Here is a 15,553-nt window from a genome sequence, read left to right on the forward strand (position 1 = left end):
AGACCGCGAACACATGCCCAGAAGAGGCTGCGTAACGCTATGCTGTGTGAATTTGTAAATTGTAAATGGAGCACATGTCATGATTCATTCTCGAGTTGTTGATAATAATAATAATAATAATAATAATAATAATGATAATAATAATAATAGTAATAATAATGCATTGGTTTTATATTTCGCTTTTCTGGACTCTCAAATTACCATCCTAGTACCAACCAGGCCCTTCCCTGCTTAGCTTTGGAGGTGTGACAGGACCGGGCAGAGCAAAGGCGGTAATCTATCCGTAGTCTTTGGATCAACTTTATTGCCCCACAGAGATATTTGTCGTGGGACTGAGTGTAACGGCTGCCAACAACAAAATACCGTCATACTGTACATTCCAACAAATTGTCATATGATGCTGTATATTACAGGGTGTACGTGCAGCCAAAATCAAGGCCTTAACCTCTTAACCCCCACCTGAACCAAGCACAATATCTCCAGTTTGGCTTTATCAAGAAGTGGCAAAAAAAAAGCGACAAACAAGTGACAAAAACGCAAAAAAATAGTGGCAAAAAATGAGATGAAAAAAAAAGGGGAAAAAGTGATGACAACATGGCAATAACACAAGGGAAAAGATCCATTTAGATCAGTTTTGTAGGTCTTAGCTTTCAAATGAGGCGTCACACTGTCCTAAACACTCCAGTCCAGAAGCCTGTTTGATGTTTGCACCAATTTTTTACCCCTGCGTTCACGGCATTAAAATTAAGTATTCGGTCATTAAAATGGCATTAAAAAGTATTAAAATGTACTGTCTTACTTCTGCCTGTACAGCCCCTGTATTATAATTTCCACAATTTCCTCATAATTTACCAGTTCTATGTAAATGTTTGAGTAATCGTTTACCCACTCCGAACGGTTTCACACACTTCTTGAGCATGACATCTTCATGCCCACCCACGTCACACAGTGCCCCTTTAAATCTACCTCAGCCACAGCTCTCCCGGACCAGGCGTTCAGCGTCTGTGAGCTCCTGGAAGTTTACGACCTGTGACCTTACTGCTTTACAGCGCTCCCCGTCTGGACCCCTTTACCACACTTTTACACGTCCCTTATGCACGCTGCTCTGAGCTAATGCTTCTGATGCTGGCAATTTCAGATTCTTGTAGAGTAAGAACTTTCATTTAAGTCTGCACAATATGTGAAGAAATTGCGATAATCTTGATTGTTCCATTTTAAATACTACTTCATTTGGCGATAGTTGTGCAGTCGAGTGTCATTCATTCACAAGCCGCGTGTCTGCTTGTCCATCATCATGCAGCTAGACTTGGAGCAAACATGGCACTTACATGTGTCTGGGAGACGTGTTTGGCATTTTACACAGTTGGATGTTTGGTCAGAATTCTCTCAGGTTTTTTCTGCCATGTTTAACATTGACGACTTAGGAGTTCAGAGTTCTCACGATGTAAAATAGGGTAACACTTTATTTTACACTACCCTTGATACATTGTGCTTGCCAAATTTTGTACAATGTAATGTGCTATGTAACAATGTGTAATAACCTGTACCTTAGGGTTAGATACACAATAGAAAAATGTGTATTAAGTACTTTGCAGGCACATAATATGTAAGACATAAGACCCAAACTCTAACCCTAACCTTAAGTCCTAACCTTCCATCCATCCATTTTTGCTGGAGCTGCCCAAATCACATTGCACCTGCCCCTATGGCTCCTCCTGCAGGTGGTGGGTCCACGGAAGGACGGCCTCATGGTTCTAACCGGTCTCTCATAAGGGGCATCTGAACCGCAGTTTGTCTGACCCGTTGCCTAGGACCTGTTTGCCCTGGGTGACCCTGCCAGGGGCATGAAGCCCCCGACAACAGAGCTCCTTGGATCATTTGGGTACTCAAACCCCTCCACCTCATTAAGGTGGAGGTTCCAGGAGTTGTTAAGTCCTAACCCTATATCATATTACATTATGTACCTCCAAAGTACTTCACATTATTCCATTGTGTATGTACTACATAGATACAAGTTATTATAGATTGTTACAAAGCAGATTACATAAAATTTTATTTGGTACAATGTATCAAGGTAGTGTAACATAAAGTGTGACCAATAGGGTCACGTATTGTCTTTCAGCGTGTTTTCACCCCCACCTGAACCGAGTGCATTTTCTCCCATTTGGCTTTATCCAAATCTAAGAGCTTCTTGAGAAAAGCATCAAAATAGCAACAAAAATGGGGACCCAAAAAAGTGACAAAATAGAGAAAAATCACGTCAGAAAAGCACCAATAACACAACAAGAAAGTGACAGAAAAGTGGGGAAAAGCCACAAAAGAGTAGCAAAAATTGCTAAAAACAAAATATAAACATGTGATGGGACATGTGATGGGACAAGGCCTCGTGGAAGACCCAGGACACGCTGGTGGGACTATGTCTCCGAGCTGGCCTGGTGTCGCCTCGGGGTCCCCCCAGAACAGCTGGAGGAGGTGTGCATGGATCGGGAAGTTTGGGCATCTCTGCTGAGACTGCTGCCCCCGCGACCCGGCCCCGGATAAAGCGGAAGAAAATGGATGGATGGATGGAAAATATAAACAAAGATCAAAAACATGACAAAAAAGCAACAAAAACGACAATAAAACCCTACAAAAAGGGACAACAATGGGGTAACAACGCAAGGAAAAAGTCTGTTTAGATCAGTTTTGTCTTAGCTTTTAAATGAGGCTCTGGCCTGCCCGGTAAATGCAGGGTTTAAGAGGTTAAGATGAAACATTGATTGAGATGAAAATTAAGAAATAAAGCTGAGTTGAGTTGAGGCTGACGAACCTTAAAACATACTCGGGACTGGAAAGAAGCCCCATCTCGTAAACCTCTCGGGACTCTTAAAGAGACTTTCAGAATGGCATTTAAAAGGTGAATCCTACCACCCCTACAATAAGTGCCTTGTGATGGGATTTTGAGGATGCTGCGTTTACATGTGGCGACGTGCGTCTGAGAATGTGTCCAGGTCGCCGTGCTGCTGATGCAGACCCGCTTTATTAAAAAACTCTGGGTCTCGTTGTGTATTCGGAGGTGTATGTTGGTGCAAGGGGAGTGAGGGGCAAGTGCAGCAGCTTTGGCAGCCCATCTGAGAGCCTCATCACCAGGGCTCAGACAGGCCCACAGCTGGCCCCTTGTCCAACAATCCCGGCTTTTCTTCTCCTCTCAGGAACGTACCGCGTCAACTCTAATTCCCTTCTAATGAACAGGCTACTGGAGGTGCCGGGCTGGTAGTACATTTATTAAACACACACAGGCAACAGAGTGGAAAACCCAAGTCTGGAGGTAATATTGAAGTGCACAGCGGGTCATTTTTGTAACCCGATTTCATCTCCTATGGGAACATCTCCATGCCCGATTACTATGGAAAGCGAGACTTTTCAAACAATGAGATAAAATACAATCTCAATTTGAAGTTCGATATTTTGAGGCAGGAAAGTATTGTGATAAACGATATTATTGATTCTAGCGATACGCGATACTGTCAACTCTCAGGCATAAAAATGACAGTAAACCTTTGTTCTAAAAGTGCATAATCTTATCCTAGAATACCACACAAGCTGCAATAAACATGTAATATAATGAAAGTCCATTTGCTTCAGTTAAAAAATCGAAGTTTTACAAAGAATAAATGAACAGACGATAAATATCGAGCCCAAAAATGTATCGTTTATCTGTTTTTCTATTGAACGATAAGTCGATATAGTACTTATCGTGACAGCCCTATATTCATCCAGGAGAGAGTTTAAAGTCTTCTATAGTCTTAGTTTTGTCAAATCTTGATGAACCCCCACCTGAACCGAGCACATTTTCTCCAGTTTGGCTTTACCCAAATCTAAAAGCTTCCAAAACGTCCAAAAAGTGACTACAACGCAACAAAAACGCAAGGAAAATGATTAGTTTAAATGAGTTTTGTAGGTCTTAGTTTTCAAATGAGGTGTTACACTGGCCTATAGGCTGTAAGTGTTTAGATTTAGGTAAAGCTGAACTGGAGAAAATGCTGGGGGGGGGGGGGGTGGTAGGGGGTTAGAGATTCCTCCTGTTTTAGCTTTACACTCTGATGTCGTCCACTCAGTTTAATTTGTTTGTAGTTTGTTTCTCCATCGGTTACCCCCTTTTTGATTGATTTTGTTTCTCAAATTTGCTAATGAGGAAGTCCTTTCTTGTGTGTAAAGCTCTCCCCGATGGGCTCATCCGTTGCTGAAGCAGTCGCAGACATGACCAGCACCTCTCACAGCTCTGCGGCTGATATTATTATTCACATTCTTAAAGCGCGCCGAAACTGACCCAGGACTTAACATCCTGGAGACACTAAGAACCCTCCGCGCTTTGTGCTGAATTCCGTTTAATCAGCGATGGATTATTCCACTCCAGTCCCTCCCTTTGTAGAGGCAATGTGCGCACCCACAGGCCCACAGTGTAAGTGTGCTTAAAACTATTAGCTGTGTCCGACTCCTCCACACAAGGGCAATAACGCTCAGGCAGCTTGGGTGTTCTCCGGAGCAGAGCACACAGACCAAAGCTTTACGATGAACTAACTCAGAGATACTTAAATGTTGATAGAAGTTTACAGTTAAGAAGAAGCTAAACAGTTTTTTTAAAATGATTGTTCTGTCAATCGTCATTATGCAAAATATACGAATAATGTCCATTTAAAAATAGATATTTACCTTTATTTCATGAGCAAACCGTGACAGAGCTTGACAGCGTGTTCAAATGTGTCGACAAAAGTTCTTCTATTTCAAGCCTTGTCTATAATTACCATTTTCCAAAAGCATGAAATCTTCCAAATCTCCTGTAAACTCTGACTCGGTGACCTCAGTCTGCCCTGTGTGTTCTTTACAAGTCTGTGTGATACTGTAGCCCCTGTCCCGAGGCGGTGGGACAGTAGAGTTCGGCCTGGACAGCTGTACGGGCTGCAGGCGCACCCCCCAGGCTCCGCTGATACAAGAGTGTCAGGAGTTCACAGGTCAGCGCACCCTTCGCCCTCAAAGATAACGCCGTGACGCTCACTCACTGTCCTGATAAGGATGACATAACAGCAGCAGATTGGATTACAATCGCTAGAACTGACAGATTGCTGAAAAAGACTTGGACAATCTTTAGAAGAAAGCTTAATCAAAGTGTGCTGACCTCGGCCAAGGCCCAGCACCTAACATCCAGTAACATTTGTGGTTCTCAAACTTTTCTCGCCAAATGCCGCCCAATCTAAAGTAGGTCTATACAGCACGAGGGCCAATTATAGGATGAATCAAGATCAATTTGTTCTGAACAAGTTTTAACCTAGAAGAGTATAAAAACATCAGTGAAAAGTGGAGTCTGAAGTAAACAAAGACATGAATTGCCTGCACCACAGGTCGCGAAACTCTGGTCTATTCCTTTTAGCCAGGAATTCCTTCACTCAACACTCAGTGTAGAGAACAAGTTAAAAAGATACATGACTGTTTGTTGCACAACCGTCTTATCACCGACACACACAAAAAAGCCATCTTTAGAACCCATTAAAATAAATGATATTAAATAAAATCAAGCTAATCAGTTTTGAATATTGAGCTTTTATTATTCATAACCAAAAAATGCTTATCAAAAGCTTATTCATGCCACAACTAACCTGTATTGTTGGCAAAAGTTAAACCTATTTAAAAGACTAAAAAATAACCCTGCTCTTACATGTTGATTTGTGGAGCCAAAGACAAAACAGCCTATGCCCAGTAGAGAAAAGAGAAAGGTGCCTTTGACTGATATGGATCTGGTCATAGCTGCCATTGGACAACCTTATACCTGCAGGCTGCTTTCATTAGCCCCACGTACCTGTGCACTCTGTCTGATGTTATCTGTGCATCATAATGCACTCTCACAAGGTTCATATTTTGTCATGCTTTTAGCGCTAATGAACCAAGGTCGACCACGCGGAATGGATGTTAGAAATGGACTTGTGTCATAACACAAAGATGAAGCAGAAGACGGTCAATTCTAGAGCTCAGTGCCTTATGCAGGCCTATAAACATACAGCACAGTCTCAAACACAATTTTTTTTTTTTTCTTCTACTTGCAAACAGAATAAGAAATAAATCATCAAAGTCAGTAAAGCCATAACAGGCCCAACATTTGTGTTTTTGTTTTTTTTACGAGGAAGGGTCACTTTTTTAAAACCAAATTCATATTGACAGACTTAAAGCAGTACTAAGTAACTTGTTTACCTTAATAAATAATTTCCATAGTCCCCTGGGGGTAATACAAGTGTTAATGGGATGATTGGGGAGTCTTTCATATCCCCCTGGTGTCTCTGGCCAGAAAAGGACGGCACGGTAGCACAGCGGTTAGCACTCGTGCTTCACAGCTAGAAGGTCCTGAGATCGATCCCCATCTGGACGGGGCCTTTCTGTGTGGAATTTGCATGTTCTTCCCATGTTTGCGTAGGTAAAATATGTAAAATAGGTCCCTCTCTTGGGCCAAAGAGATTCTTAATTTCAGTGAGACTTTCCTGGTTATTTGAGTCAAATAAAAAAACACAATTGTAACTTTGCTGCATACGGAGGCCCCAATCCACTCTATTAGAATCACGAAGAAGAAGCTTACAGGCTAACAGGCAAAGCTAACTGCGGGCTAGTGCCACTTAAACAGTATTTACAGCCAAGTTTGAGTGAAGAAAAATTATCTCCATTGCTCCATTGTGTAATTGGATGTACAATATCCCTCTCTCCCTTTGTCTTTTCTGTCAGCGTAGTATTTACTCTCACGGACAATTAATAAGTAAAAAAAATGCAACATGCTATGACACCTGCAGTCTAGGGGCAGGAGTTACTTAGTACTGCTTTAATTGACAAACCAGGAACAGTATCTTTTGAGAGCCGGCTGAAATATGAACTCCTTTGTTTGTAGTGATCTAAACCACACGTTTAGCAGGTTTCTGCACATACTTACCCATGGAGATATTGTAGTGGCAGCATTATAATTCCAGCCTTTGTGCCTCCACTGCTCTATCTTGCCTTGGTCCTAATATCCTACATTGCTTTGTGCTGCACATGAGTTATCGCCGCTCTAACATTATCCTATGCAAAAGCAACATCTTCTAATGATAGTTTATCCTGGCTGACCCTGACGCTTTAATAGAGCCATCGTATCTGCTGGTGCTGAAGGCTGCTGTCACAGGCAGAAGGTCAGAGCATGATGTTATGAGGGCGTCTATGAAAGACAGCGCTGTGGTGATAGCAGACAGATGCGAGGCGGGGCTGTTTCTGCGCTCTGTTACTCTGATAGAGAGAATGGGCAGAGACAGGGTGAATCCAGGGAGGATCATCTCAGAGGATTGGAGGATTGGGGAAGGCGTTACCTGGATTAGCACTTTCTAAGCACTTTTATCAAAGAGAAAGAGAAGATCTGTTTGGAAATGACGTGAAAAGCATAATTATACTGAAGTCAACTCTTTCCTTGTATAGTAAGTAAATTGGACACATTTGGAAAAATATTGATGTTTTCGGAAGACGAATTGCAATTGGGATTAGATTTGCAATGTCTATGTCAAAATCAAAATACTTAGCATTAAGAGTACAGTATTTACTGCTTTATTTATTTCAAACAATGAAAGAGGAAGCCACAAGATTAAAATGTTAGTTGTGGTCCAGATTCACTCCTAACTTGTAGCATCTGATTTCTACAAAGTGACACGTTTATTGGTACCTTTCACAATTTGCAGGGTCACTTTTTAAGTTTACTGTCTAGTTTACTACTGGAAATCGATGCTTTATCAGAAGTACCAGCTAAACAGGTTTTAACCTCTTAACACCCACTTGAGCCGAGCACATTTTCTCCAGTTTGGCTTTACACAAATCTAATAGCTTCTTGAAAAAAAGTGTCAAAAAGGAGGCTAAAAACAAGATTAAAATGCAACAAAAGAGCGACAAATCGTGACGAAAACGCAATGAAAATGTGGCAAAAAGGTGGCAACAAAAAAACAACGACAGGGTGAGGATAAAGATTGATTTAGATTAGTTTTGTAGGTCTTCGCTTTCAAAGGGGGCGCTACTCTGGCCTATAGTCTGTGACCTTATGGATTTAGGTAAAAGGCTGAACTGAACTGGAGAAAATGCACTCGGTTTTAGGCGGGGGTTAAGAGCTTAAAACGCCCTAAAGACGGGATGTTTTGTTTGCAGAGAGCATTATACGGCTAAAATGCGATTATGATTACGAGGTGCACATTGAGCGCTACATGTTTAGTTCAAATATTTGTCTAATTTTTCCTTTTGTTAACCAGAAAAGTCCTGCTGAAATCACCAGTGGGGGGAGAACATGCTAGCTTTCTTATTAAACCTGTCCATGCCCGCGCCTCTGTTTACAGCCGCACAAGGCCATGAATGAACCCTGTGAGGCTTTTTCCGTTTCATTCATAACATGCTCCCACACTAAACCCCGCGTGGGTCTGACTACGGGCACACACACCATTAAGCCGCATTATTAGCACATGTACACTTCGTCTGCACCGCTGTCGCTTTGTGGGAAAACACACTGCGGTGAGCTGGTGCGTGAACGCCATTGTAAACACAGAGCTATTTTCAGTGATAAAGCCCCCCCCCCCCCCATGTCCAATTATACGTGGCTGTTTGACTTGCTGTTCATTTACGCCTGAGAAAGGCACAGATAAGGACATTTAGGAAACGGCGTGTATTCAGAGGGATAATTAGGGATAGAAAGCGAGGTGCTGAATGAGAATAGAAAAGGGACAAGGAGGAGCAGTGTGGGAATGGAGGTGTTTAGGAGAGTCCATTTAGCCAAACTGGGACATGGGAACGCACAGAAGTCCTAATGAAGCATGGCCACCCCTCGCTGACTGCCAGTCAAAAGTAGATCAAAAGACTGAATGGATCGAGTTTGGGGGCGCCTCGAAAACACTAATGGACATGAAACAGGTGTTGGTCAGATTCATGTCACAGAGCTGTGTATTTTATTTCTAGTTTATGTATTACTGTTTATTACTATTTATTGCTTTATGTTGTGTCCATGTGAAATTCTCAAGAGCCAGAAGTCACTACTGCTAATAAAAAACATTTAACGTGCTATAGTGTCCAAATGAAGTTATGTGAGTAATTACATTATAGTTTCCCATTGTGTAATTGTTGTATAGGAATAGGAATCCCTCAAATCTTAGCGGTTTGATGACACGATAGCGAGTTATATTAACCTCTTAACCCCCACCTGAACCAAGCACATTTTCTCCATGTTGGCTTTACCCAAATGTAAAAGCAGTACAAAGCAGCAAAAATGCGAGACAAGTGTGACAACTGGGATGAAAACACAACAAAAAAGTGATAAAAGAGGAGCAAAAACGCAACGAAAGAAGCAATGAAAAAACATCCGAAACATGCCAAACGCTTAAAAATGTGCAACAATATGACTATCTATGATATTCTATGATTTCAAATGAGGTATTACACTGTTGCTCTCCAGTCAAGAACCTTTCAGATTTGGGTAAAGCCGAACTGGAGAACATGTGCTCGGTTCAGGCAGGGGGTAAGAGGATAAGGAGAGGGACAGGCCAGAGTTCTACTGTCAAATTTTGTCTTTAACTCTGAAATTGCAGATGTTTTGGCCTGGTTTGTGCTTAATACCTCTGTAATCACTGGGCAAATGTGTGGGGAAATAAGCGGGATGGTGTTTACACTTTTAAACCTCTTTTATCTCAAAATCACACATTAAGTAAGAAACGGCTTCCTTATTGTTGCTTTGTTGCTAGAGTTAGTATCTTTGACTTGAACTGATTTTATTGTCCCGCGATAGTATTGTAATGAATTGTATTACGTGTTATAAATTCTCTATTATTGTTGACCAGGTGGGGGGAGTTCATGGTTGCTCGGTAACGGAGCAGCAGATATAGTTGGGCAGTTGCAAATGTCTGCGTATTTGACAGAAGTGGGTTAAAATGATTTATTTTGACAGCTTATTAATGTTTTTAGGGTAGTTTCATGTGATATTAAGTCAGTTAATCGTTTCTGGCTCTTTTTTTGTTATCTATGCTAAGCTAATTGAAGAAATGTGATTTAGGTGAACAGTTGTGTGTGTGTGATAGCTAGTTACTCATAGTAATAAGTTGTTCCCCTTTTCAGATCACCAGACTTTGTAACAGACTGAACCTACATTAAAACTTCTAAACTGCCCGGATTCACTCCTTTTTAAGAGTGTTGGGTGGATGAAGAATTCCAGAAATTTTTATTACCGTCCTACAATCCCTAATATTGGTCCTTCGAGCCGGATCATACAATCCCAATTAACACGTACATGCTTAAAATAAGTAATCCATAGTAGAAAAGTACACAGCACAGAAGGTACTCATTTACTAGGTAGAAAATATTCAAAAAGGGGCAACATAAGTTCACCATTCAACTAACAATTCAGTGCAATATAAGCAGTGGAGCATTGGCTTGAATCACAAGTTCGGTCACACATGGATGAGCTGTTGTGCAGCTGTATCGAGTCTAAAATCTTTAAATAATGGATAAACAAAAAAGGCAGTTTGATGGCATTTTGTATTTTTTTTTTTCTTGCACTTTACCCTGGAGATTACATGCCATGAAAACCCACAGCGCTACAGTAAACAGAATGCAAAGTTTACAAACAGCGCATAATAACTTGGACGCGCGTTTGTTATTCCTGCTTTCTTTCAAAAAAACATCTATTTGACTGAAACCTTGTAAGAAAACCTCATTTCCCCTTTAGCATCAGCTCCAAAGTATTTTCTCATTTTTCTTCCATCATTTCATTTTGGCAAGCCCGTGCACCGAAGAATTTCGCAGCTCACTACAGTCACTGGCATTCGGTTGCGTTTTAAGCCGCTGCACGCTGCCAAGACGCAAAGACGTTTCCAACAATGCAACAAAATACGGCATTGAATTGATAATGAGATATTTGTATTACAGTTTGGAGAAGGTTTAAAAATATACAGCGATTCCTAGGATAATTATTTTCTTATTTTGCCCATATTTATAAACAGCTCTTATTTGTCACAGCCTCTCTTACCCTGTCATTACAGTGTCATACTGGGAGCATTACCTCACTGGTCTAACACTTCATATGGCCTTTTTCAAGTGTAATCCCAATGCCCAAAGTCATTATCATGAGCCAGTCAGTGAGAAGAAGGAGAAGGAGAAGGAAAAGAAGAAGGAAAAGAAGAAGAAGAAGGAAAACAAGAAGAAGAAGAAGGAAAAGAAGGAGAAGGAAAAGAAGAAGGAAAAGAAGAAGAAGAAGGAAAACAAGAAGAAGAAGAAGGAAAAGAAGGAGGAGGAAAAGAAGAAGGACAAGAAGAAGGAAAAGAAGAAGAAGAAGAAGAAGAAGAAGGAAAAGAAGAAGAAGAAGAAGAAGAAGGAAAAGAAGAAGAAGAAGTAGAAGGAAGAGAAGGCGAAGAAGAAAGAGAAGGAGAAAGAGAAGAAGAAGAAGAACTCTTGTAAGATATAAAAACAACACAGAAAGAGAAAATAATACTAATAATATTAAGTTTTTGAGCATGTTTAAAGGTACAGTGCGTAACATTTTGAACTCTACTGTTGCCGGCAAAACAAAACATGCTCCTAATGTCCAGCTCAACACAGAAAATGTTATTACTGCAATGTGTAATAAAATAATGGATTTGGAGAAACTAACCTGTTTAAATCTCAAATTCTGCTGCCTTTTGTCACATCTCCATGGAAACGAGCTGGAGACGTACCCACTCCTGGTTAAGTTTACAGTCATATCTTAGGAGGGGTGAGCCTCATAAATGTTTGTTTGGCTTTACCCAAATCTAAAAGATTACACCTTATAGGCCAGTGTAGCGCCTAGTAAAATAAACATTTTTTGTCACTTTTCTGTTGCTTTTTTTTCCACATTTTTGTCAACTTTTTTGCCAGTTTCCTGTTACTCTTTTGTTGTTCTTTGTGGCTTTCTTGTTGCGTTTTCATCCTTATTTTTGTCTATTTTTTCAATAAACTTTTCGATTTGGATAAAGCCAAACTGGAGAAAATGTGAGTTGGGGGTTAAGAGGTGGCATAATCTGACAGACAAAACTTTAAGTAATGTCTGCCATAAAATGAAGGCAGAAGAAACACAGGCTTTTATTTTCTTTGTGCATCAACGCTTGCAGATTTACTCACAGTGGAAAAAGTAATCCTCATCACGTTTTACTCAAGTAAGAGTATTGACAAGTGTATTCAAGTTAAAGTAAAAAGTACAATGTGATAAAGAGGTACAGTTACTGAGATGATGGCAAAGATGCAAGACTAATAATATAGTAAAATGAAATACTTTCAAAGATTAGGCAAAGCTATGATTTCCTGTTTGTCGTACTTTGTCCTGCGAGCCGGAGTAGTTTCTTCATAATCTACTTATCCAAAGCGTAAGAGAGTGCGGGTGACTGCGCCGGTCAAAAGGTCATTCATGTAATTTAGTAATATGATGAAAACAATATTCAGCTGACAATCTTTTATTCCCATTTATCAGATTTGAGGTCATTCCTTTCAGATTTGTACCCAACGAATAGACAAAGCGTTTTTACCACGTCATAAAGCCCTGTGTGTATTGTGTAATTTATCTCTGCATGCTATTGAATTGGATACACCTTTTTCCATCCACATGAATACTGTGTTAGGTGGAAATGTGGTTGTATTATTCTCTTATTACACAAATATATTTCTCAAGTTGATTTAGGTGTGTCCTGACTTGACTGACTTTGTTTCTGAAATGAAATGAGCGGGAGAGAAAAAAAAAACACATTTTGACTAGTCATGTTGCCCCATCTAGTGACCAAAACTAAGAACTACAACCTTAAGCCACAGCAAGAAAAAACAGCTGCAATATTTAACCTGTCACTTTTCTGCATTTTTTCCCCCTCTCTTGCAGGACCGCGATCCCTCTGTTTGATGATGACACAGGTCTTCTCATTCTCGCTTCCATGGTAGGATTAAAATTCATCACCGTCTTTCTTTTTGTCAAACTTCTTCATGCATATTGAGGATTGAGTTGCCGACCGTTGCATCAGTGTGAGCTTTGGCCGCGGGTGACTTTCCTCCAAGACTAAACTCTGCTGTGGTTTCTGTCACTCAGGGAGACACTGTGGTCGACTGCTTTGAAGTTTCTACCTCTGAGCCTCTGCTGACTCAAGGTAAGGACAGGGAAGTGTTTAGTGAGACATCAAAGGCCTCCTATTATGTAAAAAACAACTGTTGTTGCACACATTTAATCAGACTCCTTCTCAGGAGTGCAAAACAGCCTGTTCCACCTGCTGATGTCATGACAACATTTCTGACAGGGTTGTTTTTCATCAAAGATTCTGTCTAAATAACAACTTTTTTTTTTTTTTAAACCAAGAGCTTATAAGAGAATACATTAGTCTATGTCAGTGTTTCCCGACCAGGGGTAATGGGGCCCCTTGGGGTTCTTGAGCACTTTGCAGGGGGCACTTGGATTTATCTCAGATTAATAAAAAAGGTGAAACTGAGTAGAAATGTAATATTACTTTCAATGACAAATTTATATATTTTTTTTAAGGTTTAGGATATTTTACCTTTATTTTGAACACAACACTCTTCTAAATACTGAATAATCTGAGTTTAGTTGATCACATATGTAAATAATCAAGTATAAATATTGAAAGTATCCTCCAGGTAGAGGTTACTCAGATTATAACTGAACAACTCAAGAGGTACACGAGACAGGAAATTCAATTCAGTTCAACTTTATCACAGACTTTGGGTCCAAAGAGAAACTGGCCTGCGTTATAAATCAAATAATGCATAAAATACATATACACCTAAATGTAAGTATTTTTCCTTGATGATTTTTTCTTTGTGTGTTTGTTCGTAGTGAGTCATTGTCTCACGGATGCACCCACTCGCGGCGTCTGCACGGTGCCGAAGTTCGAGCTGGACGTCATGTCGTGCGAAGTTGTGCGTGTGCTTCAGCTCACAGACAGCCACATCGTGCCAATCAGCTATCAAGTCCCTCGCAAGGTCTGCCGCTCACTTCCAAATCTCCGCTGTTTTATCCGGTTTCGTTCATAATTCACAAGCCTCTGTGTTGTTGTTTTTTGTATGCACCAGAATTCAGGCCATGAGTTCCACGCCGATCTATATCCAGATACAGTCGGTGCGACGCCTGCCATGAGCGCCGACGAGTGGTGGCAAGGGGGGAACAAACAGGTATCTGCTCGTTTTTGATGAAGAACATTGTAAATGCAAAGGTCTCCTCAACATCTGTTGTATTTAAGGTGGAAAAAGTCAGCCTCCATCCAGACAAACAACCGAAGACTCAGATAACCAATCAGACACCAGCTAAGAAGGAAGTGGGCAGCAGTAAAAGCAAGGACGTAAGAAATGCATTTTAAGTCACATTGTAAAGTTGTGTAAAATGTTTGGAGTACCATGGATATTGTGTACAGCAGGATACGGCGCGTGGCTGCTCCACCTCCAGTAGTCCTCTGAGCACCCCCAGTAGCAGCGCCGCCCCAACCCGCTCACCCTCTTCCACTTCGGGCCTCTCCTCTGGGTTCCTCCCCAGCCCCAGTCCCAGCCAGAGTGCCAAGGCCATACATAGTCTGCTCGGTACGCACACAGCTTTTTTTTTTTTTTAATCATTCATGTTTTACCAAATGGCGACGCTGTTGGAACTGTCATTATGTCCAGGTCCGAGCACAAAGTTTCGCCACATTCAGGGCGCAGTGATGCACCGGGACACTCACATCACCAACATCAGAGGCCTCAACCTCACCACCCCGGGAGAGTGTGACGGCTTCTGCGCCAACAGCAAGCATGTGGCTGTTCCCCTCTCCACCTCTGGAGGGCAGATCGCTGTCTTTGAGGTAATGATCATGCTCTGAACTACAAGTGTCTACATGCCTGTGTTAAAAGCTGTCATAGTGTGCTATTTCATCTGTAAATGTTAAACTGTTATTCTATCATATTTGATCTATGTTTCATGTTGCACCGGAGAAGATTCCTAGTGTTAACCTGTTCACTGACAATGGCAATAAAATCTATTCTGATTCTGTTAATATGGCAGAATACTATTTCAATATCTGCCAAAGCAAAAACAATAAATGTGAAGCTGAACCGTCTCTCTGTGGTCCCCCTACTGTGGACGCTGTTTTTATCTTTTGATATTGATATAATTGTAGTTGCACAGCTTTAATGTAGTCACTTCACTGTACAGCTGAAAATGAACTGATCTGGGAAATGCACATGTTTGTTCAAAATAAATTAAATGTGTTATTGTTTCTTTACCACCCCAGCGTTCAAAGCCTGGCAAACAACCAGATACAAATGTGCCGACCGTTCAGAACTCTGCGAATGTGGCTGATTTGTGCTGGGATCCTTTCGACCCTCACCGCCTGGCCGTAGGTGGGTCATTGTGTTCTATCAACATTTATAAATCTGCTTTGTTCATTTAGTCATGGTGAACTCAAATATATGACCTGTTTTTAGCCGGAGAAGACGCCAAGATCCGTCTGTGGAAGGTACCGGAGGGCGGCCTTGTGGAGACCCTGACGGAACCTGACCTCATTCTTCAAGG

General features: G+C 41.1%; 1 protein-coding gene across 1 annotated transcript in view; it reads left to right on the forward strand.

Moving 5' to 3' along the window:
* The window catches only part of LOC306968688 (mitochondrial import inner membrane translocase subunit tim16-like), a 111,375-nt gene that overhangs the window by 88,748 nt on the left and 7,074 nt on the right, over positions 1 to 15,553 (forward strand). The window contains exons 10-18 of the mRNA XM_079564159.1: positions 12,887 to 12,941; positions 13,091 to 13,148; positions 13,850 to 13,995; positions 14,086 to 14,184; positions 14,253 to 14,351; positions 14,424 to 14,586; positions 14,668 to 14,843; positions 15,273 to 15,381; positions 15,466 to 15,552. Of these exons, the coding sequence (XP_079420285.1) occupies positions 12,887 to 12,941; positions 13,091 to 13,148; positions 13,850 to 13,995; positions 14,086 to 14,184; positions 14,253 to 14,351; positions 14,424 to 14,586; positions 14,668 to 14,843; positions 15,273 to 15,381; positions 15,466 to 15,552 (992 nt within the window). The remainder of the gene's footprint in view (positions 1 to 12,886; positions 12,942 to 13,090; positions 13,149 to 13,849; positions 13,996 to 14,085; positions 14,185 to 14,252; positions 14,352 to 14,423; positions 14,587 to 14,667; positions 14,844 to 15,272; positions 15,382 to 15,465; position 15,553) is intronic.

This window comes from Gobius niger, assembly GCF_951799975.1.
Source record: "Gobius niger genome assembly, chromosome: 10".
NCBI lineage: Eukaryota > Metazoa > Chordata > Actinopteri > Gobiiformes > Gobiidae > Gobius > Gobius niger.